At 39.8% G+C, this 26,092-nt stretch overlaps 2 protein-coding genes across 10 annotated transcripts in view; one reads left to right on the forward strand and one right to left on the reverse strand.

Annotated features, from left to right (window-relative positions):
- mybpc2a (myosin binding protein Ca) overlaps nt 1–26,092 on the forward strand; it is a 38,573-nt gene that overhangs the window by 935 nt on the left and 11,546 nt on the right. The window contains exons 2-18 of one of the 5 annotated variants that reach the window (XM_051388702.1): nt 4,340–4,357; nt 7,726–7,740; nt 8,405–8,488; nt 8,631–8,779; nt 10,019–10,136; nt 10,372–10,420; nt 13,692–13,748; nt 13,839–14,008; nt 14,277–14,409; nt 17,136–17,260; nt 20,323–20,428; nt 21,290–21,459; nt 23,284–23,449; nt 24,025–24,131; nt 24,229–24,258; nt 25,077–25,216; nt 25,479–25,638. In XM_051388702.1, coding sequence (XP_051244662.1) covers nt 8,431–8,488; nt 8,631–8,779; nt 10,019–10,136; nt 10,372–10,420; nt 13,692–13,748; nt 13,839–14,008; nt 14,277–14,409; nt 17,136–17,260; nt 20,323–20,428; nt 21,290–21,459; nt 23,284–23,449; nt 24,025–24,131; nt 24,229–24,258; nt 25,077–25,216; nt 25,479–25,638 — 1,738 coding nt within the window. In that variant the 5' untranslated portion in view covers nt 4,340–4,357; nt 7,726–7,740; nt 8,405–8,430. Of the gene's footprint in view, nt 1–4,339; nt 4,358–4,650; nt 4,672–7,725; nt 7,741–8,404; nt 8,489–8,630; nt 8,780–10,018; nt 10,137–10,371; nt 10,421–13,691; nt 13,749–13,838; nt 14,009–14,276; nt 14,410–17,135; nt 17,261–20,322; nt 20,429–21,289; nt 21,460–23,283; nt 23,450–24,024; nt 24,132–24,228; nt 24,259–25,076; nt 25,217–25,478; nt 25,639–26,092 lie in introns of all 5 variants that reach the window. The other 4 variants (XM_051388706.1, XM_051388703.1, XM_051388704.1 and 1 more) reach the window with 4 other exon arrangements.
- The window catches only part of lrrc4ba (leucine rich repeat containing 4Ba), an 89,259-nt gene continuing 68,012 nt past the window's right edge, over nt 4,846–26,092 (reverse strand). For 3 of the 5 annotated variants that reach the window (XR_007882053.1, XR_007882054.1, XR_007882051.1), the window contains 2 exons: nt 7,612–7,734; nt 4,846–7,365 (listed from right to left, as the gene is read on the reverse strand). The gene's annotated coding sequence lies outside the window, so the exon portion shown is untranslated. Of the gene's footprint in view, nt 7,366–7,611; nt 7,735–10,030; nt 10,143–26,092 lie in introns of all 5 variants that reach the window. The other 2 variants (XR_007882055.1, XR_007882052.1) reach the window with 1 other exon arrangement.

Consider the following 26,092-nt stretch of genomic DNA (forward strand, 5'->3'; position numbering starts at 1 on the left):
TGTTATACAATTTTGTTCTGTAACAACATTTTTTAAAACTGGAGTGTGACACAGGTTCACACAACGCTGATTAAGCCTATCAACGAGCACCAGTATTGATGTGTTTTACATCAACCAGCAATGCCAGCGTTTTAAATCATTTTTAATTTAGTTTCATTGGCAAACGGTTGTATGTGTTTTAGTTTACTTCCTTTGATTTTTTGTTGAGATAAGGACTCATTCATTGTTAGTTAAACTGTGTTTGTATGGAACAGTGACTGTGTGGTGGACTTCAAACTCTTGTGTTTTCTTGTGTAATAACTCTCACTGCTAAATCAATGTCAAAGCTATCTAAACTGTGACGTCCCCTTCATTTAAAAATCTATTTGGAAACACTTAAGGATTCATTTTAAAATTATTTCCTGGAAAGTTTCTTCGAAGAAACTATGGAATTTGGTGCTAATTTGGTACAACTGAACACTGTAGTTTCAGTGTACAATTAGTATGCCCCCAATTGATTAATTGAAATTAATTGAGTCAGCTTAACATTCAAAAATGTAAACTTTCTCCTCAGACAAGAATAAATTTCAGCATAATACAGTGTGAAGAATAAGGTTTCCAGTAATGAATCACTAATGAATGAATAGTCTATTTAACGCTGCCATAATAGATATATTTTTTAATCTGTTATCTAATAACAATGTGAAAACGATGTGACAATGCAGAAGGGGTTGCTCATAGTGATAAATCTACAGAGAGTTATCACCTGAATCTACAACTCCCCTCGGCTTTACAGAACTTTATAGTGAGTTTCAGCTCATTGTACGCTATAAAAACACACTGTTCATGACCTGCTCAGCAGCAAAAAGCAGACAGACATGAATAGAACCTAACTGGTGAACACAGTGGAACATTTTGAAGCTAAAAAGCCAGATATTTCCCTCATGAGTTGGTGGAAACAGAGCTAAAACAGATTGAATATTGGACTTACATTCAGGTGGTCAGAAACACAACTCCAAATGAAGGATAATGTTGCTCTGTAACTGCTGGATGTGTTAATAAGCAACAGTTTGATTCACGATCCTAACTTTACAGTTGATATGTCAATGGTGTGATTATAGCTTGTTTCTGCTGCTCACAAGAGGCCAAAAAAAGCAGTTATTGCAGGCAAAATTGACAGTTTAAACAAAATCTCTAACTAATGCTGTATTCAGGCAGACTCCATCAGAATTCACCATGAAACAGCTTTCTCTCATTTCCCTAAAAGTAGTACCAAACTACATAGTCTTTCCAAGAAACTCCCAGGAAACTATGGCATTAAGACATTAATGGATAAAATAAAATTATTTATTTAATTATCAATTATTATAATCTTAAAATATTCTGATGCAGTGATACAGGGGACCATACAGCAGCTCCACTGAACCTACACTCAGTGGGATATAGTAGAACTGATATGGAAATACAGGCTAGTTTATGTAAAATTTACCAGTAATTTGTTGTTCTCTCTCTTTTGTTTTGTGTCTCTGATCGTCACTACACTTCATGAACAGTTAGTCAATGTCAAGATGATACGTAATATAAGATGTTTTGTATGTGCGAGAAAGAAGACTGAGATAGATTCAGAATGGCAGATTGCTCCTCTCATTTCAGTTCGCCATGTGCCTGAAAATCCTGACCTTTCATTTCCAATCCATAGTGAAGGGATACATTCAGCTAAATGTGTGAAATAATTGTGTGTGTGGGTGTAGTAGGCCACAGCAGAGTAGCTACATGATATGTGAGATGTGTGTACTGTATTTACGTATGGATCAGGTAGAATCATGTACTGTCCTGCAACATTGCATTGTTTTATTTGTGAAGCACAAGCATACATCTTTATGGAGATTTTGTCTGCTAGCAGCACGTATGTATTAATGAGTAACGAGTCCCCTGAGAGTAAAACGTGCTTATTTGTGAATGTGTACTGGTTTTAGTTCACCTTGTTGGATCAAATGTCAATTCATGCTGTGGAGCAACTTTAATAGAGAGTACAAGCCAGAAAGTTGTACAGTACACGCGTTTCTGTGGGTGTCCACGTGTGTGTGTATTTCAGTGTGTATGTGCAGTTGCTATCATTCGTGATTAATTATTGCATAAACTTTCTGTGGCTTGCTGAGAGTGATTAAATGTGTGTGGCTGCAGATGCAATGACAAGGTAGAGCAGTGAGTAATACTAATACTGCAGCTCATTTCAGTCGCTGTCTTTTAAAGGGGAACGCTGGCCAACCTACAGTAATATCCCAAAATAATTTATTATAACCAATGTAACATTGACCAGAAAGAACATTGATGACACAACTTTAAAAATGATAGCATTATCCTGGAGAATCCTGTGAACAATATTCACGTTTCTCTGCCTCATTTCTTTGCCCATGTGTGGCCATGTGATATGTGTTTTCAGGCGTGTTGGTATGGACAGAGATTGTTTCTGAAAAGGTGCTAAAGTGCTCATCTGGACAGAGATCCAGTATTGTGGATGTAGCCTTAGTCTGTTTTTAACTCCCTGACCTTTTTGTTTAACCTGCCATAGCTTATTTACAGCTCCTGTGACACTGAAGTTCTAAAGGCCTTTAAGGGGAAATACACTGATTTTCAATATTTAGTTGTGTTTCCGGGTGTTGGGGGGGAGTACTGCTGCATATGTGCTGAAAAAGTAGTTTAATGCCTTGCGTGTCCCCAGAAGGAGCTGAAGTCCGATAAATGTCAGGGACCATTATAGCCCACTCCTCACCTCTGCTTGAGGCTAGCAGCTTGAGGCCACATTAGCTGCTACTACCATAACGCACCTGAATCTCTGACTGAACTGTCGGCAGTGGCAGTTGCATTGTGGGTAAAGTAGGCATCAGGATTTGACAAGGATGAGAAGAATGTGCTGGATCAATTATAAATCTAGATAAATAAAGCATAGCAGTGTCATTTTACACACACTCACACACCCCTGTTCTTGGCCCTGAAAACAATTTATTTTTCTCACGCAATAATTAAAGGGTAATTTTGGTATTTTTCAGTCTGGACCTTATTTCCCCATGTTTTTGTGTCAAACTGAATAATGAGGACAACAAGTTCTGATTGTGGTCCAGTACTGAGTGAGAGCACTGAAGGCTGCAGCTGCAAAACAGGTTACAGTGTAATCCTTACAGGCAATTGTGCACTGTCAAAATAAATCCATCAAAAGTGCATGTTTATGCCGCTGACCGGCTCAGATTGTTATTATAAGTGTATAAAGAAATTAAACGTTTTCTGTACTTTTCACTTGATCCGGTCTGTGTAAAGTGAGAAGTCTCATTTTGAAATCTCGTCTGTGGGCATCGGGTCACATCACCCACAGGAACACCACCAGTCTCCAGAGCTTTGCAGCCTTTCAGCAGCTGGTTCATCCTCCTCCTCTTCCTGGAACAAGTCACCTCCTACTCATCTTCCTGGAACGAGTCACCTCTCCCGAGATTTCAGAATGAGACCTTTCCTCGAGTGAGACTTGGTTAGACACGCAGAGGATCAAGCAAAAGGAACAGAAACCTTTTAATTTCTCTGGAGGGTCATGTTGTCAGAGCCGGTCAGTAGCAAAAACAAGCACTTTTAATGGATTTAATTTGATGGTGTGCAATTGCCCATAAGGATGACACTGTAGCCCGTTTTATGGCTGCATAGTGCTCTCACTCAGTACTACTGGACCAAAGTCAAACCTTGTTGTCCCCATTAGTCACGTTGACACAAAAACACATGAAAATGAGGTTGAAAAATACAGAATTTAAGCCTTTAAGACGCAGCATATGATTTGGATCCGGCCTGACTCGGGTCACAGATCAAATATCTGATACTAAGAACCAAGGGGAGCCAGTAAGAGTCAGTGCCGCAGTCTAAAGAGAACAGTAACTTTGCACGGCATGGAAAAACATTATCAAACGTTGCAAATTATACACACGTAACAGGAAAAGCACATCATTTGAAGTGACTCCAGGGGGTCATTATTTTTTATAATTTTCAAAACCGCTGCCGTTCCCCTTTACATTATTATGTCACTTTCAGTGACAGAGATGCAGCCTGCAGCAGATGCTACTGTCCTGGCTAAATAGTTTGTGTGTGTGTGTGTGTGTGTATGTGTGTGTGTGCTCATTGTGGCTTTTCTCATCTGTTAAATTGAACACTTCGAATTATCTCGAGCCATTGCTGACTCATGAAGCTAAACGTTATTCCATCGTACTGCACGTGTGTGTTTATGTACAGTATGCATATGAAATGCTTACAGTACATTATATTTGCATTACCACTCATTTGCTCCAGTTCATCTGCTTAACCTGTGCTTATTCTTCATTAACAGATGATCAACCTTCTGTAGGTAAGCGCTTTGCTTTGTCATTAGTGTGTTTGTCTGTTTATGTGTTTGTTTGTATGTGTGTGTGTGTGTGTGTGTGTGTTCAGTTCCAGCTTGTCTGAAGATATTGTCTCAGTGAATAGGCTTATACATTGTCTTTAATCCGATCTTTGATGAACAGCTTTTTCATTCATAATCACACACAGACACACATCTGTGCAGTCTGAGGAGACCAGAGCAGTACTGTGGGAAGTGATTTAACCCTTCATTGTCCACAAGACTAATTTCCATGTACCAACTGTTTCTTTTCCATTCAGCGAACAATGAGCCTAGGGATGGTAAGGAAAAGACACAACACACTATTTCCCCAACCTGCCTGTGCGTTCTGTTTTTGTGCCTGGGTATCTGATACTGAAAGTGTTCCTCCCAGAAGCCTGGGATTGCTCTGGTGATGGCCATCATTGGTGCTTTAGATCAAAGGTTTTCACTCAGCAGATGAAGATTTCTGGACATTGAGTATAACAATAATACATTTATTTATGCATCAAACGAAAGTGACAAAGTGCCTCACAGCAGATAGATAAAGGAAAGTTTAAAAAAAGAGGATGAAAACAATGCATAGACACTCAAAAGCAACTCGAGTCACAGGAAAGTCATCAGAGAAACTGTCAGATGAAACAAGTTGACGGTAAAATAAGTAAATAAAATACAGCTATAACAGAGAAGTTTATGACAGCGTCTTGCAATAAAAACACGCTTTCAAAGTAATTAAAAGTAGTTGTTAGATTGCTTCCACCAAAGCATCCGAGAGAGCGTTTGAGAGTGTTTCAATGTGAAGTGAACTCGACTCTGAAATGAACTGATGAGGTCTGGTTTATGAAAATTGATATATCCCTATGCTAGGTATATATCATATGTGTGTGTGATATGTGGATGTACTACAATATACTACTGCTGAATAATATTACCAGTAATACAATTGTTGCTTTCCTTATATGCTGAATACACGAGATAGAAGGAATTTGAGACACTGGGCGTTATATCTGGTGATGCTCTGATGATAAATTGATGAAATACTGAATAAGTAATCACTGTGAAATTACAGTACTATACATTCTATGTATAGTAGTATATTTTATGGATGGAATGGATAGATATGTTACTATTTTAATGTAGTAATATGCAGTCTGGGATAGAATATTTGATATCGCCTTATTCTACGGGTCCATAAATTCATAATTATTTCCTAAAAACTCTCTAGGAAGGTTCATGGAGGGAACTATGTCATTTGGCACTAATTATATGATAGACAATGTTCAATTGTTAAACAACCAAATAATCAGTTTCAATTGAATGCTAAGCTATGCAATTAAACATATATTAAGAATACAGTTTTCAGAAATCCTTGATAAAATAAAATAAATAAAGAAATATTTTCACAAGTTTAAATAAAGCAACTTTTTCAATTCGACCAACCCCTTTAAAACCCTCAAAAAAGTCCTCCAAATTGAATGATAAAATATGTTGTTGGTCTATGTCCTCCAGAGTGGCTTTCTGATCTGATGCCCCCATCGGCAAAATTACATCATTTTGTTGTTTTCATTTTACGTATTACCTGTCATTATTATGGTTGGAGACAATGTTTTTTGAAACACTACATTTATGTAACAGGAGGTGGTTGGGGTGTGTGGTGGGCATACAAAGTGTAGGGCTGTCACACTCATGCAACAAGGGTTAGGGTTATGGAACGATCATGATTTTGGTCAGATAAGGAAACAGTGAACATTTCACTAATACGTTCAGAATCAACATATTAACGACTTGTCTTCATTACCAACATTTCCTGATTATGTTAATGGAAAACAGAATTCGGTCTGCATAACATTTCTCTCTAAACATATTTACTGTTGCAAATTAGTTGTATATAAATGTTATGTCTATAAAATAAGACTGGAAAGGTTTGGTTAGGTTTTTGGCACAACAACAACTTGGTTAGATTTAGGTAAAGATTATAGTTTGGGTTCAAGTAAGTCTTTTGTTAAGGTTAGGGCACCCTCATTGCCATGGTTAATAATCAGATTAAGAGATTGAGATTAGGGAACAATTGTGGTTATGGTTAAAAGAAACCAATGTTGACTGTCAGTAGTAAATGGGAAACAAAGTCTCCTGTGTTAATTCTGACATTTTGTTGTCTATCCAGCCCCGCTTCCTCCTGATGTGAACTTTGTCTCTATTAATTTCACCTGACTTCTGCTTTTTTTCCCCAATGGCCAAGCATTAGAATTCCTACAGTGGTTGGGGCTTTTTCTGAAATTCTGTTGTTCTTCTTAGCAGGACAGGGTCAAACTAAACTAGTCTCTAAACTCTGTCTTTAATTTCCCTAAAATTAGTAACCAAATTCTTGTAATTACATAGTTCTTTCCAGGAAAGTTTGGAAATTATGAGGAAATACCGTGCCCGTAAAATAAAGCATTACTGAATATTTTGATGTGGGTTGTCTTCATTGTCCAACGTGTGTGTAGGGTCTGTAAGGGGGCTTCAGTCAATTAGGCCCTGCGGGCTATTGTACAACATCCATTCCCGGAGCCAAGGACAGTGTCTGGAGTTAATTTCACTGAGCAACCCTCATCCCAAACACAGCAAGTGTCCAGTGTAACAGTGTAGGAGCGTAAACATTCAAAAGTGTCCCCTGGGTGCCATTCCAGGATCAGCTTTACCCACTTAGCATTCTAACTGAAACCTTTTAAATCATCCTGAACATCTGAACTTGGATATATCCTCAGGGGCACTTTTGATTAAAAGATCAAATTAACTGAGCCCATAAAAGCAGAGAGAGAGGAAGAGGCGCGGATGGTGTGACTCTCTGAATTTATGGAGGCGCATGACCTTATTTGACACGTGACCCTGGATCCATTCTCTCAGCAACTGCTCTCGTCCAATGGATGTCCACCCAGGGCCCTACTCATTCTACTTGATTGGTGGTCCGATGTGCCTTTATCTTTACCTGCTGCTTGTCCATAAACCTCCTTTTCCTGTAACACAATATGGCGAGAGGAACAAGAGAAACCGTTTATGTAGATTATGTACAGTTAACAACCTCCTGACTTCTGCAGAATTAAAGTGATTTTTGAACTTGATTGTTGAAGACATAACTCATTAACAGTTGTGTTTTTTTGTAAAAGAAAAACTGTATTTGTAAATTAGAGTCAGAGAAAGAACAATGTGGTTTTTTTTTGGAATGTGAGAGCACGCCGATTTAATGTGTGAGTGTTCCTCACCTGAAGTCAAGATTATCATTGGGCCAATTAACGCTTGTGTTTAACAGCATCGCACACATACTGTACAAACTGACGTGTTCCCCGCTCTCTCTTTCTTCCCCCTCCTCGATGCAGAGTTGCCTCCTGATGGTAAGAGAAATGAATATGTTAGCGTCTCTGTAAAGCATATCAACTGACAAGCAAACACCTTACAGAGGTTACATCAATTTACTTGCAAAAGAAACAAGTGAACGGATAAAAGAGCAGCTTGTTTTTTATCGCCAAGATTAGAGTGTACAGCTTCAGTTTATATTCTGTCAGGGTGGCAGAAGATTGCTGAGAGTCAACCCTAATGTGATGTCTTCAGAGGTGATCTGAGGAGTTTCTTTATTCCCTGGGGCCAGTCTGTTCCAGGGGGCTCCTTGGTCGCATCTCATTTCTCAGAGGGTCCCAAATGGTTTATGCAGTGTAACAGCAAAGGCATTACGCAAGCCCGCAGAATGGTTTTGCCTCACACTGTTGTTGTAGTTTTAGTGCTAAATAACCATACAAAAGGAATAGATCCCTGAGCTCAGAGAGTGGGATTTGGCTGTTTGGGACTTCTTATCATCAAATCATACGTTTCCCAAATGATGAGTAAACAGGCATTTCACTGTAAAAGCACCGCAATTGCTGATTTGGAGGTTTGCTTGATCGACTTGTCTCCTGTTGTCGTCTACAATCTGTTTGCTGTGTCTTTATCTGAGTGGTGCCCCAATCCCTGATTTCCAGCTTTAATTTGTCCTCTGTGATTAATATTCAACAACCCTCACAGAACATGTGCCAGGGGAGGATCCTCAGATGTCTGAGCTGACCGGCCTGTTCGTGGTGAAGCCGGAGAGTGTCACAGCAACAAAAGGTCTGGAAAAATGATCCGCCATAAAAATCTTGAGTTATATCCAAAATGAAAGATTTAGCCCACTTAATGGCAAATTCCTGTTGGAATACAGACAGTTCATCTGTTCTAATTAATTACTGTGTCTCATTCTTGTTCGTGGCAGGCAAGGACATCACGTTTGTGGCTAAAGTTGACTCCTCAAACCTGCTGAGGAAGCCGGCCATGAAGTGGCTGAAGGGAAAGTGGCTGGACCTGGGCAGCAAAGCTGGGAAGCACCTGCAGTTCAAAGAGACGTATGACAGGAACACCAAGGTATACATGTTCATACTGTGTACAGGCTCTTAGGTCGGTTGACCACTTGGGTTCACACTGACATATCTATTGGATGGATTGCCATGAAATGTGATGAGATATTTATGGTCTCCATGAAGATTACTGACAGTCCTCCTCTAGCAGCAGGGGTTGACATTTGTATTTCAGAGTGAAATCTATAATTATTGGGTGGATTGCCATGAAATTTCTTACAGATATGCATAGTCGCTATAGGATAAAGTCTAATGACCTTAATGATCCCCTCTTTTCATCTAGTACCATACAGATCAAAATTTAAACATGCCAAATACTATAGGCTCTGCCCATGGGTTTTTTTTTAGGTTTTAATATAAAGCGCCAAACGAAGATGGGAAACCTGGTAAATATTACTTGCTAAACATCAGATGTTAGTTGTCACTGCGTCTAGTGTACATCTGCGTACCTCTAATTTTTTTTAACTTTTCTCCCCCCTGGCCCACATTGTTTCAAAAAGGAAAAAAATTATGTTTCCCCAAAAAAAAAAAAAAAAAAAATTGTTTTTGTGTTTGTCCGTCTGGGAGTATTCAGTCTATGTATATAAGGGATCGGGTTTTTTCAACTGTTTCCCCTTTCATCTTACAACACCTGTTTTATATGCTTTAACTGCAGCTTCAATGTTGAAATCTCAAGCTCACACAAACGATATTCTTTTTTCAACCATTTTTGTGTGTGTGTGTGTGTGTGTGTGTGTGTGTGTGTGTGTGAGAGAGAGAGAGAGAGAGAGAGAGGGAGTAAATGTGTCTCACAGTGCCTTTCAGCTTTTAAATACATTGGTGAGACTGTAGTAGTGTAGGTTTGCATAGTTTTACTGTCACCTATTTTAAATCACAACCCCCTCATTAAATTGACTTCCATGACACAGATAGGCCAAAATAAAAACTAACATTTTAAATCACGCTTAAAAAATGGTACATTCTCAAGGATGCATTAACCTACAGTTTGTTGTTTTTGCATTGAATGCGGTGCAGAGTGGTTAAAAAACTGAATTCAATGATAAATGTGCAATAAAACAAACTGCACTGACACTCTCATAAAACCCAATATGGGCCCGATGGCCCGTCTGTACACCGAGCGTGTGTTTGTGAGCACGTACTGTGTGTGTGTGTGTGTGTGTGTGTGTGTGTGTGTGTGTGTTTGTGAAGGGGTGTTTATTTAATCAGGTGTGTTCCCAGCATATCATCCCTTCTCTCGCTCTGTCAGATCTACACTTACGAAATGAGCATCATCAAAGTAGTGGATGGAGACGCAGGTGGCTACCGCTGCGAGGTCACCTCCAAAGACAAGTGCGACAGCTGCACATTCGAAGTCACCGTGCAGGGTAGGTCTGGAGACAGACAATCACATTATTGTCATCTTCCATTCAGCGTATCCACCATTACTATGTAACTGGCTTTGTCAGCCAATAACTCAGTGAGTGCGATACACATTAGGTCCTATCATTTAGTGGCCTAGTGAGGTCATCAGTCCATTATTCCTTTGCGGCTCAAGTCCGCTGGGTAATGAATTAACCTAGCCGAGCTCTCACCAGTCTTTCTCCTTCTGTCTGGTTTCAGCTGTACAAGAGGAGCAGCAGGACAACATCTTGGAGGCGTTTAAGCGATCGTGAGTGTCAGTGTCGGCAAGGGTCTACTCAACATGTCACCCATCACACTGTCTCCCATATGCTCCTCTGTAGATCGCTGCCTCTGGGCATCTGTCAGTCTCAACGAGTGTCTCTGCCTGTGTGTCTGTCTATCCCTCAGTTGTAGCTGACTTTTGTACGAGTCAGTCTTTCTGCCATTTCTCTCTTTCTGTCACGTCTCAATGCGTCTGCCGCCTTGGTGTTTTGCTTCACCTGGAGTCCCTCATGGTTTAGCTTCTTATGTATTTCGTCACATGTCTCGGTGACAGTCTCTGAAGGGACTTTTTTTTTTATATGTATCTCTTTCCCTCACTGTCTATTTCTGTCCTTGCTTCTGCCTGTTTATCTATGTGTATCCTGTAACTGTGTAGCTTTTTTTTTTATGAGTTCTTTTTATTTTTTCTAAATTTCAGCTGTTCTCAGCCTGTGTACTGTATGTGTGCTGTGTGATCGTAAATCAGCCGACACCTTCGCACTGACACCTTGAATCTCCATATTTGTAATCTGTGTTTAAAAATATAATTTCCTCCCCTCATTAGAGCATGAGTGGAAAGGCACAGGTAAGATGAGAAACACAACAGGCAAAAAGACAGCATCACATTGCGGTTTAGACAGGATGTCAGTGTGTTTATTTGCAGAATGCAGATATGAGGGAGAGAGAGGGCGAGGGAGAGAGGTTGGTGTGACAAATGAAAAGTGAAAAGTTGGTTAAAACTTAAATATGTTGCTGGAGAGATAATGGATGAGTATGTTAGACACCTTGTTAAGTGGAGGTCATGCAGCTCAACCTCTGGAAGGTAAGTATTGAGAACATTTCCTATGGGACGCTCGTCTGTGTGCTTTTCTTAACATGTATTACAGTAGCACAACCAAATACATGTGGTCTGACTCCATTCTTTAGGATACTCACTCCTATTCACTCATTATTTCTCTGGAGTTTTTTTATTCCACACTTTAATGTGTGCCTCATGTCTGAAATAGCCCAAGCTCTCCCTCATATGCCCCGGGCATATCAGGCTATTTTTTCTTCTTCATGTTGTCGCTTTGCTGACTGGTTGGCCAGTTGAAAAGGCTTCAAACGGAAACAGAAAATATTCTGTGGAATACATACTGTACACTTGCACGGCAGTCCGTTCGTGTTTCTCACATTGTGTAAGGCACAAAAACATTTCTTGCTCCTATTATGCCACAGTATGTTTATTCTTGACATGGCAAAGGGTCCAAGCGTGTCAGCCAACATACAGCATGTACTGAATGTTATGACAATGCTAGACACAGATGAATGCCAAAATAAAGAAAACATCAAGTGGTAATAATGTGGGGGGCTATGTGTATGCAGTTGGAGCAGGGCTAAAGTCTGTGTGAACGCACCCTTAGAATAGTGGTTTTGGCCAATTACTTAGTTCAAGTATACACACTTTAAGGTTTGAATTAACAAATATGAAAATTATTTTCAATCACGTCGTGTTTGTCTACATCAGCAGGAGTTTGTGTCACTGACAAATTGGATTGCATTTCAAGGGCTCCAGGAGAACTTTTTAAACTGGTGAGCCTGTATTTTTCATTTAGGCCTTTTCATTTACCTTTTTTTTTTGTCAGTTCAGTTTGTTGATCCCCATTTAATATACAGGAATTCACATTATAGACAATTTGGCCACAATATCACCCATTTACAATACACGGCCCAGGCATATACTAAGTTTTGACCTAGTCCTGTAGGTTTCATGGTCAGAATTAACTATACCTTGTTACCTCGCTGCACCTGCAGTTGCTGCTGCAGCAGCTTCGAAATTCTCCATATATTTCATATGAAATGTTCCTAATAACATAGGCTAATGTGAGAGATGAGCATTTTGTATTTTGCCCACATGTTTGCACCATGAAAGAGAGCTCATTATTGTAATCCCCTAATTCCCATTTTCATGTGAACTCTGGTCCAATTTGCTAGACCACAGCAGAATTGGAAAGTCCTTTTTTTCCTTTCTTTTACATCAATAGACTTGTAAAACTTGAAAACTGTGTTTAAACAAACTTTGTGTAAAAACATCCTGCACTCCCTTTCCTCCACAATTTGGTGTTTGATGATGGTGGTTATCTCATGCCGTATTCAAGAATCTCTCAAAAGTTCCCCTTAAAGGTAGCTTGAAATATAGCAATTGTTGTGGTGGCAGTACACCGCTGACATTGTTTTCATGCTCACCCAACCATTTGGTGATCACGTGTACCGAGGGCATTATCACCCTGGGAGAATTTACTCCCATCAGGATGGCAAGGACAACATGGATGGATGTTATCCTTGAATGAACCGTTCATCCATAGGACGAACATGATCACTCAGAATGGCTTTGAATTTATTGGCATTTATCTTGGTCTCTGAGGGGTTCAATGAGCCTCAACCATGGCAGGAAAACACACTCCATGCTGTTAAGGAGCTGCCAAAACTGTTCACAGTGGAAAACAACAAGCACTCAAGCCTGTAGACGTTTATTGGCGTGTGCCACACACAGTACTTAACACCTTGTTGAGCACAAGAGGGTGACTGATGACTCAAGACCACGTGGATTTTTCTCATCACTTGCAAATGTGCATGCGAGGGGTAATAAAGGGTTTATGCAGTGAAACACAGCAATAGTTTTCTGTCTCCCTGTCTAAACATATTATTCTGCATGAAACTGCCTTTTCTTGTTGCATCTCAAGTGTGACAAAGTCTCAGGCTTCCATTTAACATCACCTTTAGCCACATCCTGCTAACAACAGCTCATCCTTCAGAATTTGCCCAAACCGATCTTACAGTGTTTGTATGCTATTTTGCTTATCGCTTATTTTTGACATGTGTGTTGCTTTCATGTGCTTGTCTATTGTGATTTGTGTCTGTCACTTGAATTTAGGGCATGATGATAGCTTATAGACCTCATCAAATGCTCTGCTCTATGTTCTCACACATCCTATCTTTGCGTCTTTCCGAACACAGGATGAAAAAAGGGTAAGCTTTCACAGCAGGCACTAATTCATTAGAACTGTGATGTGTGCTGATGTATTTGCTCATATTGTCTTTGCTGGGTTTAAAATTGTCTTGTAATTTCTGTATGTATTTATAGGTCTGTGTAATGTGGAATAAAAGGGGATGTTTTCTGAATGTATATTTCATAATGCTGTTTTTTTCAGTATTCCATTCACCAGTGTTGTAAATAGCACAGTTTTATAAACATACCAAGATAATTCCCCTAAATATATCTTTTGTTTTAATTGCAGTGGAGATGCAGGCGAGGATGCTGGTGATCTAGACTTCAGTGCCCTGCTCAAGAAAAGGTAAGATCATCTACATCAGCTACAGACATACATAATAACATAAATTTGGATCTCTTAAATTTGGTAGTCTTACATTGGGTTCTCTCTCAGGGAGAAGAAACAACAAGTGGTCCAAGAAGAGGTTGATGTATGGGAAATCTTGAAGGCAGCCAAGCCGTGTGACTACGAGAAGATTGCCTTTGAGTATGGCATCACAGACCTGAGGGGCATGCTGAAGAGGCTGAAGAAGATGAAGAAGGTGGAGCCCAAGAAGAGTGACGGTAAGGAGCGAGGGAAGAGACTGGAGAGGGGTTATGAGGCAAAAGAAGACTGTGCACTATGAGTGAGGTGGCAGGCAGGAAACGAGAGCTCTCTAATGCAGTAGGCTGTAAATACCAGCAGCGTTTAAAGCCCTCGAGGGAAAAGTTATATTGCAGGGACAACAGGTGGAATGTCTGTTACCATATGCTTGCTGCTGGTTCACACTTATGGATTATTTGGCTGTTAACGCAGTGGTTAAACTATACTAACAGGATACTTTGTTGTCAGCTTTCCTGCGGAAGCTGGATTCAGCCTACTCAGTGGACAAGGGCAAGAGGATCCAGCTGTCTGTGGAAGTGGCTGACCCCAACGCTCAAGTCAAGTGGCTCAAAAATGGACAGGAAATCAAACCATCAGCCAAGTGAGCAAATTACTACTATTTAGGTGCTGCACTGAGCAGTCTATGTATCTGTGTGAGTGTAAAATTGTACTGAAGTGAGTGTACTGGTATGCAATCTGATCATTGTTGGTAGTTTAATGAGTTTGGAACAACAGGCCAAACGATGTAGTAAAAGGCTGTAATGAAAACTAATATTTAAATTCCGAAGACTTTTTTATATTGCTGACATTGCTGGTTGATTGGTGGGTTTATCCTGGTAGTTGCTGCATCCAGAAAAAAAAAAAAAAGTAATCTAGGCACAAAACAGGGAGACTGGGAGAAGCGGAGGTGGGTAAAGCTGGTAGCAACCTCCATAACTGAGGGTGATGGGCTGAGACTTCCATCAATCAAGCAAAATTAAACATGAAATGTTACAATGCTCCATTATGTTCACCAGCTAGTCACTAACATGGTCTGTGTGGCATTTAGTGCTAGGTAACAGATTTATTAGGGCTGTTTTTCTACAAACAGCTGCCTGCTGGAGCTGGAAATCAGGTTGATGCATGGTGAGATTGAACTGAAACACTAAAGTTGTGGAACGAAAGCCAAAATGTGAGTGAAAATGTGGGTTCACAGCTAAAAGTGTAGCTTTTCCCATTATACATATTTATTCTTTCCATTATTAATATAAAACTATTGATGACTGCATGGTTTGATGAAACTGAGTTTTTTAAGTTTCAGTCACATCAGTGCAGGTGGAGTTTTTCCTGGACATCTAGAGACCAATAAATTAACTGCAACTCTCCAGTGATGTTGCAGTTTTGGTTCCTACTTAGTAGTATAATGTTACAATATTAGTAACCATGGCTGTATAAAGAGAACTGAATACAGCTTTGGAGGCGCCACTCCCCGCTGTAAAGAAATTACCCGGATGAATGCATACTGCGCATGCTCCATGGGCCACAGCGACCACGGACGCCATTGCTGTAATTACACACTTTAGCCACAACGACAAATTGGCTTCAAGCCTGAGCTCTTCCTGGGGGCTTGGTGTTATTGTATAGTATCATTTTTATTTCATAAGCTAATAGCTAACTAGGCCATGTATTACTAGGTTATTAGGCCTGGTTGCTGTGATTAAGTATCATTACTTTAAATTTTTACTTTTAATTCATGTGTGTGTCATGTATTAGTAACTTAACATGTTCCCTGCAGTGTTGGGTCCTGAGAAGGTTGTTAGCAATGTAATGTGACTGTCCAACTGGCAGTATGAACAACTTAATATACTAAATAAAGCATAATTAGTGGCTTCTAATTAGCGGGATTTGATTAAACAGCTTCATAGCTGTTCAGGAAACGTATTACACCATGACACTGTACATGGACTGGCAACAACAATGCTCCGTATAGAGTTAATTCAAATATCTCTACGCACAAACTCTGACTGTGGTATATGACTAACAGTGGATAGAAATGTTAGTTTTGAGGCTCTTTAGCCTGCTCAGCTCTCTTCACTGTCTGAGTCGCTCTCCTCTTTGCTCTTTTCCCCTCCTCCTTCAAAGGCTTCTTTTGGTGTTTTATTGAAGAGGGTACAGCTGTTGCGAGTGGTATTTTTCAATGGCTCCACCATCTGCCATTTTGAGTAGCTTCATGCTGTTCATTGAAAGTAAGGCAGTCCTCTTCCTGTTTTGATTAAGACAGTTACTATGGGAGAGGGGACTTTTTTTTTGCCCTCCCAGGAGGTACTTCCAGGCTGTGCACTGTGACCATCGAGATCTAACAAATCAAATGTTTTAGGTTACAGAGTTAGAGCCATTGAGACAGCCTGACACACTCCTGGTCTTCCATACAAACCAGTGCTGTGGCTATAAGAGCAAAAATAAACTGCTTACATGTAGGGTGATAAAATATGAATATGGTAGAGAGAATTACGTTGCATAAATTATCTAAGAATTGAAGGACTTTATGTGCCCATTTGAGCTCCCACTCAATGTTGAAAATGGACAGTATGTTAAGCTAGAAGGAGAAAAGCATGTTTGTTCAATGTGCCATCTCAATGACATAGGAAATTTATTTTATTTTATTTTCTTATGCCCTTCTTAATAGGAACTACATTATTCAATACTTAGAAATCATTTAAGTTAGCACTAAATTAGGTAGTAAGTAACACGAGGCAGTGTGTATTAAAAATTAATCAATGTTTATTTTTGGTTTCACACGGGACACAAACAATAGTGTTCTTCCTGTGTTTTGACCCATCCATCCACCACAACCCCCGGCAAACGCAGACTTTACCGCTCATTACCTGTCCTGCCTTTAAAACATCAAAACATTACGCAAGACGAATGCTTCCAGACGCCGACAGCATCACAGATTGAAGCGTAGGGTCGCTGAAACAAGCTGGAAGAAGAAGTCAGCACCGTGAGTTATTCGGTGATGTGTAGCTGGTAACCATGGGAATATTTTCCGTCACTACCTTCCATTGCGTGTGATGAGTCTGTGGCATTACTGTAACCACGTTTGTATAGCAACCCTAATGTACGTGTGTGGGACTGAAGGTCTGTACAAGAATGTGTGTGGATTCTTTGTCTTGGTCTAAAACTGTGAGTCACTCCATTGTCTTCAGGCCCTCTGCATCTGATTGTGGCTGGATTTGCTGAAAGCATTTATTCATTGTTCTCTCTCTGTCTTTGTCTCTCTGTCTCTCTCCCCTTGTTTGTTCTTTATCCTCCTCGTATAATCGTCCCCCATCATCCCTGTGCGTCCAGGTATGTGTTTGAGAGCGTGGGCAACAAGCGGACACTCACTATCAACAAGTGCAACCTGTCTGATGACGCAGCATACGAGTGCGTGGTTGGCGAGGAGAAGAGCTTCACGGAGGTTTTTGTCAAAGGTATATGAGTCACTGTCTTTGGAGGAATCCTTCTTTCAGGAGGGAGAGGTTTTTTTCTGCTCGGTTTAGCAAATGCTGTCATTTGAGCGCTGAGAGGCTTGACAGCTCTGTTCCCTTCTCGTGTCTGTGTTTGTCATCTGTTTATTTCAGTGCTTTTATGCCACACAGTAGCATGCTGCTCTCTGTTGTCTGCTCACTCATTTTTAATGGGTATGTGGCTAGTGAAATTTTTATGTTTTGTTTATTGTCGTGTATCATTGTTGTCGTGCTGTTCCTATTAATGCGCTGTCACATATATTAGAGTTTGACTGATATGTGTGTTTTTGAAGGCCACTTTGATTACTGTTCAGTTGAAATATTGTGGTAATATTTATATAATTTTAATGTTATATTTTATACCAAAATTATACCAAAAGAACTATTCCTGTTCTATTTCTATAAGTTATATTTGTACATAATAATGGTTCTTAGGGAAAAAAATTTAAAAGACAAGCATTATTATATAATATTATTTGACGTTATCAGTCTAACTCAGTGCTTATATCTCAATGGTCTCCTCTGTGTCCTTTTTTGTGTGTGAGTATGAGAGGTTTTAATAGATGTAATTGGGTCTACTGCTTCTATATTAATCCCATGCTTTACTCTGTGTGCTCACTGCTGCCCATCCATGCTTTTACAATACAAGAGGCCATTCAAGAGGGTAAGCTCTTCACCACAGACACAGCTCCCGTGCTGCTACAGCGTGTGTCTATGTGTACGCGGATGAGTGTCCTTAAAACTATCATTCATGTTGCTGTTTGCAAACATCTACATCACCTTCAATTTGCTGTTTGCAAACATCTATCACCTTTCGTCGTTGATTCCTCTCGAGCGAGGGACTTCAGCAGATGACAACTAGTCAAAACTAGCAGTCACAGTACTTTAAAAAAGATATAAAGTACTTAGGCGAAAGCTTGGGCTATTGCTGTGTTGTGATTATTTGAGTGAATGTTGTGTTTCCACCAACATGGCATCAAATTCAACACTCACAAAGCTTTGTGAAATGAGTAGCAACAAGATGTAGATACATGTTCTCACATTAACCGTCCACATGGCCCGATTCTGACTATCTTCAGTTCAATAGCAACCTGTAACATTCAGTTCAGTACAAATCTAGCCTACACAAGCTCAGCAGCCTATTATTTATGACAGAGATATCAGATTATGGTTGTTTCTGTTTCTTTTGATATGCTTTTATCAAGGAAGTAACTTACTGTGATCACAGCTCCGAGCTCTGACAACTTCGCTCACCAGGGAGGAGCTCCACTGCTCAAAGCTAGCATGACTGTTCATGTTAATTAACTTCTTTCGATTGACCCTCAAAAAAAAAAGTACTAAAATTCACCTCATACTCTGTCTGAACACACCAGTTGTTACACTGTAATTGCTCAAACAAATAAATAGCCGGTTATCACAATCCAGATTATAAAACACCACACATACAATCACTGCTAAAGTAATACAATTAATTTTGTGTGGTTATATTTCACAAATTAGGAAAATAACTCAGAGTTCAGAGTTGAAATAAACATGGCCTCCATCCTCAACGCCTACTGTACACCTACTACGCTTTCAGAGTCAAACTGCTGCTTTTTTCTCGTCGTGTCTCCTCCATGTATTCCTGAGGGTATGAATGTACCACAAATTACACTGAAGACATCAAGCTCATTTCACTGAACTTTTGTGAGGCCCGCAGTCAAATTGTAAATGTTTCTATGATGCTGTGACTGTGGTTCAGAGAGTTTCTGGGCTCTCCAGCTGAGGTTGAAGAGAATTGAGACGTCCGGAGGGGGACTGGATGCTGACGATGACAAATAGCTGCGGCTAGCAGAGCATCAAGCATCACACCATGTGGTTACACAATGTGACTCCCTCTACCTCAGGAGACTTGAAGCACCTTCCACCTCTACAAGACGGGTGTGTTTGGTGGGACTGATGAGGACTTCAGAAGTATATTGTGCTGTTATCCAAATCTAAAAAAAGGTGCACACATGTACTGTGTTAGTCTTCTCTACTTACTGAGAACACTAAAATACATATACCAACCAGCCCATTCATAGAGGAGGAAAGGTGAAAAATACCTGCAATGTTTACTTGAAGTAAAATTAAAGCTTTAGCTAATAGGTCTGGATAATATGGCTGAACTCAAAATCAGAGAATTGAAACAAATATTTCATAATCAAATTCATATCTTGAGTAAGAAAGTCCTGAATAATGTTGATGTCATTGAATTGTGTTCCATTTTTATGTATTACATCAGACAAAAGCCATGAAACAACACTAAACTTAAAGGTCTGGTGTGTAACATTTAGGAGGATCTATTGGCAGAAATGTAACATAATATGCATAGGTATGTTTTCATTTGTGTATAATCACCTGAATATAGGAATAATTGTCTTTTCGTTACCTTAGAAATTTTTATCTGGATTTTAATCTAGCTTTGCATACACACTTGGAAGGTGTGTGGTATTCAGTTGGTTGTAATTTGCCACCTCACCACTAGATGCCAGTAAATCCTGCACACTAGTCCTTTAAGTATCTCATTTTGTTAGTTTTTAGGATTTTCCACAACCATAACATACTAATATTGTCGTGATCCAGTCTCACTGAAAGACAATAAATGATGATGCTGCCCCACTAGCTACTCGTTTTAGTGAGGTAAATTTCACTTTTGTGCTTAATTTGGACTGTATAGGCAGCCTATATTTTAGTCCAGATCAAGACTTTGCATGTGCTAGAGTCTAGCCAGGCTCCAGCAATGGTCATATATGTTGTTCTGTCATGCCCTGTACAAAAAAGTCTTACTCACTCTACTCAAGTACTGATACCCTACAGCTCTGTTTATCCACCATCTATGTTCTTTTATCCTCCACTCATGTTCTTGGTATTACTCTGGTGATTTAAATACGTAGTGTACAGTGTACAGTAAGTGATTTATATAATACAGTAGTACAGTTTGTCAATGACTCAGTGCCACTCTGCTGTTTCAAAAGTTTGACTCTAAGCTTTGAATTTGTCTTTAGAGCCTCCAGTCACCATCACCAAGCTGCTGGATGACGTTCACACAGTGGTGGGCGAGAAGGTAGAGTTTGAAGTGGAAGTGTCCGAGGAAGGAGCCAGCGTCAGATGGTGAGCCAGTATGCCCTTCAGTGGGCTCTCATATCAATTAATTAGGAAATGCATCTAGAAATCTCTGAGGTCATACCTTGCTAACAGTTCATACCCAGCTTACAAATATTAGGCAAACATAGTCAATTGAGGCAAAGGCTTGCAAAAAAATGTTTGAGAGCAGTTAATTGCAGTCTTGTTCTCAACAAGGAAGTTGAGCAATTGACAAGGACATTTGAATCTAGTTTGAACTTTTACGTATGAAAAAAGAAATTGAGGATGCGGAAACAAAAGGTAGTATGCAACTTACACTAGCCAGTCAATTGCTAATATTTTATATTGCTGCAAATCTTTACTTTCTGACAAATGTGTAAAAATTATATTGCGTGTTCAGGATTGTTACCTGACACTCACACACTTTCCGTCAATTTCAGAATATATTTTAGTTTTGAAAAGCTAGACTATTGACTAGACAACTGTTTCTACTGAATCAGCTCTTGTTCTGAGCAGCAACATTTTTATATCTTAGTTAATTATATCAATACTATTGAAAACATACTTGTTTTTCTTGTGGCAAATTACTTACATAAACATTTCTTGGAACTTTTTATTGCACTAATCCCTCAGAACCAGTTGTACAATTGCTGTGAATGCAACCCCTGAAACCCAATAGTATGTCTGAGGAAAGGTTAACCTTCTGCACCATTTTAAAAAATGTGCCAAAGCCTTGTGATCTCTGAAGACTCTAGTCATGTAGAACATTGCAGTCATGTCAGTCAGCTCTTACTCCCTTCTCTGTGTGCTGAAGTGTCACTGAAGCATATGTGTGTCTGTGTGTGTGTGTGTGTGTGTGTGTGTGTGTGTATTTTTTTTTTTCCTCAGGATGAAAGATGGAGTTGAGCTTAACAGAGAAACGGCAGGTTCAAAGTACAGGTTTAAAAAGGATGGGAAGAGGCACATTTTGATCATAAATGAAGCTACTAAGGAGGATATTGGAATGTATTACGCCTTTACCAACGGCGGAGAGTCAAAGGCAGAACTGGAGGTTGAAGGTACCATTCTCTCTCTTAAAGTGATTACTAGTCTTTGACTCCCAACAAGTGAAAACTTTCTTAGTTGCACGCTTGTGTGTTTTTTACTAAGCTGCCTATTACAAAGTCGTTAGAGCCAACAGCGGTGACTCGGTTTACAACTAGAAAACACAAAACTGAAGAAAAAAATAGAAAATCAAACCAAAAATGCAACAAAGAAAACAAGCAAATCAAACTTGCCTACACCCACCTCACAAACTATGTGAGGAATTAAAATCAAACAAGCTCTTTCAGCTCTTTCATGTCATAGCTTTTCCCCCAAACTACAGAACATTTAATGTATCTTATGTATCCCCCCCAAAAATCAATACTCTCATACATCTACAGTTAAATCTAACAGCAGCAGTAAATCATGGGTGATCAGCTGGTGTATAAAGTGTGCCCACATGTTGTTCAGACATGGCTATTTAATCAGGAACTTAAAGAAAATTTACACATCAGCACATGTTGACGTTTTCCATTCTGACAAGCATGAAAAGCAATAAATTAGTCATTACTCATGTCATAATTAATATTACTTCATTAATCCCTTGTATCAGTAGTTCATCACACTGTTCGTCATGCTAATTTTCTTTTACACCTCCAAAATTGATGGTTGGGTCCTATCTTACCCTTCAGAAACCAGGCTGTCTCAGTTGCTGCATACTTGCAAGCCAGACGAGTCCCCCAAATTGATTAGAGTGTGAGAAAATGTCTGTCCTTCTTCCCCAGCGGACACTCCAGTCATGGTTACAGTGCACCAGGTGATCAATATGAACACAGTGTTGAAATCTGGATTGTGAAATAGACTGCTTAAATAAGGTGCACCCCAAGATGATGTAGGAACACCCCGTTATTGACAGTGGGTGATGTTATAGCTGACATCCACAGGAGTCACAAAAAAATAGCTCTAGAGTGAAATTACCAGGCCCTTTTTCTTATCAGATAAGTTCTCAAAATATATGAATGAATGATGCAATATGAGGCAATAATCCCTTTTCAATTTGTTACAACATTTTAAAGGCTAAAAGTAAGTTTGAAAGAATAGTTTGAAAAGTTGGGAAATACACAAACTCAGTTTCTTGCTGAGAGTTTGATGAGAAGATTGATACCACTCTGTAGGGTTAATATAAAGCTTCAGCCAGCAGCCTGTTAGCTTAGCACAAAGACTGGAAACAGGAGGAAACCTAGACTGCAGGATGTTACTGGACCAGGTAGCCCGGAGCGCTCACCTGGTAGAGGCTGTGTCCTTGCTGCAGTGGCTGTGAGTTTGACTCTGACCTGTGGCCCTTTGCACCCCCTTTCTCTTCCCACTTTCCTCACACTCTAAGGCTGTTGCTATCGATTAAAGGCAATAAAAAAGATATAACTAGATATATTATTTGTGAGCTTTAGAGGTGCTATAAGGAGAATTTTCTTACCTTTGGACAGAGCCAAGCTAGCTGTTCGCCGTTTCCAATGTTAAATGTCAGCTGGCTCCAGCTACATATTTACTGTAAAGACAGAAAGTGCTATCCAACATATCATCATCATCTCAAGTTTTGTCAAGAAAGCAAGAAAGCAAGTTTCTAAAAATATAAAAATATTCCTTTTTGTTGAAAAAAAGGAAATAAACACTTTATTTGTATGTCTTATAGAATATTTGCAATATGAGTGCAGTGGAGATGCTTTGTTTTTTCTTGGCTGCTAATAACAATAACATTACAAAGGATTTCTAACCTATAGTTACACATTGACACATTGGCCAGAATGGGATGAATTGTCAGAGTAAACAAACTCATCCATGTTGGTGTCTTTTCTCTTCAGATAAGGAGCTGGAGGTTCTGCAGAGCATAGCTGACCTGACAGTGAAGTCTGCTGAACAGGCTGTATTCAAGTGTGAAGTGTCTGATGAAAAAGTGACGGGGAAATGGTTCAAGGACGGTGTCGAAGTCCAGCCCAGTGATCGCATCAAAATGACGCACATTGGAAGGTATTATATCAGACTGCTGTGAGTCCACGTTTAATGTGAAAAAAAAGATGTTTTGAGCTCTCTCTATCTGAACCATAATGTACAGTTACACACAGACACACAGACACGCACACAGAATCACAAATCATATAGCTATCACAATAAGCACTGTCTGCCACATGGCTTGGCAAACTATTACCAAAGGGTTTTCTTAGTTGTTTGACCCATTTTTTTGGATAGGCTGCAATCTGTAAAGCTCTAACCTCTAAACACGCGCACACACACACACACACACACACACACACACACACACACACACACACACACACACACACACACACACACACACACACACTGACACACATCATACACACCCCTAGGGTCTGGGGTGTCTCTCAATAATCCCTCCATCAGAGCCGCCTATGGCAGGAGATATGCCAAGGCAACAGCGGTCACACAAGGTGAAAGCCATTTAGTATGTTTCTCACTCTGCGATATTGCCTCATGGAGTATGTTGCCAGGGCAACTGTCTTTTGCATAATTGTGGGTCACAATGAGTGTTGTCTCCTTGGTAACATCTGGTAACATGTCCCCAGGATCCACAAGCTGACGATTGATGACGTGAAGGCTTCGGACGCTGGAGATTATACCTTTGTCCCTGATGGCTATGCACTTTCTCTCTCTGCAAAACTCAACTTCCTGGGTGAGAAAACCAAAATATTAAGCATTTGATTGGTTTCTGTGAATATGAGCTAAACATGTCAAAATTTGAAGACTGATTCATGTATTTTATCCCTCAGAAATCAAGATCGACTATGTTCCGAGACAAGGTAAGTGTTTTTATCTTATTCGTCGCCTTGTATTAAATATTATCTAAGTGAGGGCGCTTATATATAGGTCCAATATTAGTCTAAAGTTGGATAAAAACCAGGGAGCATTCGAGAGGGTTAGTTTTGTGGCACTGTTTATGTGTGTAAAAACACATATGGTAGTGTGTGTATATGTTGGCTTGTTTTACTATATTTGTGGGGTCCAAAAACTGGGAACTCGATATACTTGTGTGGTCTGACAGCTTTGTGGGGACGCAAAATGCTGGACCCTAGAAGTTTAAAGACTTGGTTTTAGGGTTAAGGTTAGAATTAGGTCAAGGTTGGCGTTAGGCAGCTTCTGTTAAATTGTTCTTTAAGTGTCTTCCTCCTCAAAATTGAAGAAATATTTAATGGTCTGGTCAAGAAATGCAACACTGATGAGCGCAGTCCTCAAGATAAAAGATAAAGATAAAAAAGATAAAGAAGAAATATCAAATTTGAGCACACAACGTTAGCGACACAAAAATACTTTTTCATCACGTTAAAAATAGGAGTAGCACAAGAAAAGGCACTTAGTGGACACATGCCCCAAATTGCTTGTTTGCATACACAACATGATGCTGCCCCAAATGTAAATGCTAAATGCCTTTTTTGTTTTCTATCCAGATTCCAGCATAAAAATAATTAAATTTAACATGCTGACTAATAGCACAGAATGTCATCTTCAAGAATCTTTAAAACAAAAATAACCATATTGGTGTTTCCCTCAAAACATGTTATGCTTCTAACCTAAATGACCTCTCTCTTCCCATCTTCTCCTTTAATGCTCACTATGAAAGATCCTCCCAAAATACACCTGGACACCAGTGGCACTGGCAACAAGAACACTATTACAGTGGTGGCTGGAAACAAACTTCGCCTTGACGTTGAGATCACTGGAGAGCCGGCCCCCACTGTGTGCTGGATGAAAGGAGACCAAGTGAGGAAGAATAGAGGATTCTCACTATTCACCTTGTACACACTCAAATACACGTCAGATACTTTCTACCTTTGTGCGTCAATCAGAGTATCCAGCCGTTAGTCATTGAACAGCACAGAAGAAGAATGAAACATGAACTAGAGTGGGAAGATTGAATCACCTGTCACTGTGGCAGCTGTGCCACCATCATGCGACCCCATTCTCTTCAACAATCTCCTTTGTTCTGTCTGCCTTTCTCGCTCTGTGCTGCCCTGTGTGATAGGTGGTGGCTGAGGCCGAGGGAAGGGTCCGCGTGGAGACGAGGAAGACCCTGAGCAGCTTTGTAATTGAGGGGGCGGAGAAACCGGATGAGGGCCACTACTCCATCACCGTGACTAACCCCGCTGGAGAGGACAAGGCTGAACTCTTTATCAAGATCGTGGGTCAGTGGCTTTTTCTCACTTTTGCCTTTTTCACCTCTCATTTTACTTTCTTTTATTTTTCCAAATTATTTTTTTCCTGGCTGGCTGGCTGACAGCAATAGAGACTTGCTTGTGAACTGAGATTGGGTTATGGCAGGGGTGTGTCTAGAGGGGTGCTGTCACCCTAGTTTGATGTCAAATGCTGTCTAATTTAACACAATAACTTAGATTAATTCAAACAACTCGCAATATGGTTAGTAGTTGTATAACAGTTTATGATTTGCCAAATCTCTGCTGCTGCAAAATTACTTATATAATATCTTAAATGCAAACTTAAGTGGATATGGCCAGTGTGACAATTAATAAGGGTCAAACCAAAGTTAGAAATATATGGTCTGAATACTATTTGCATTGCTGCACTGCTTTAAAAAATGCACTGCTTCCTCACCATGCCTTTTCTCATTTCTCTTTCCAT

The sequence above is a fragment of the Dicentrarchus labrax genome, unplaced genomic scaffold, assembly GCF_905237075.1.
Source record: "Dicentrarchus labrax unplaced genomic scaffold, dlabrax2021, whole genome shotgun sequence".
NCBI lineage: Eukaryota > Metazoa > Chordata > Actinopteri > Moronidae > Dicentrarchus > Dicentrarchus labrax.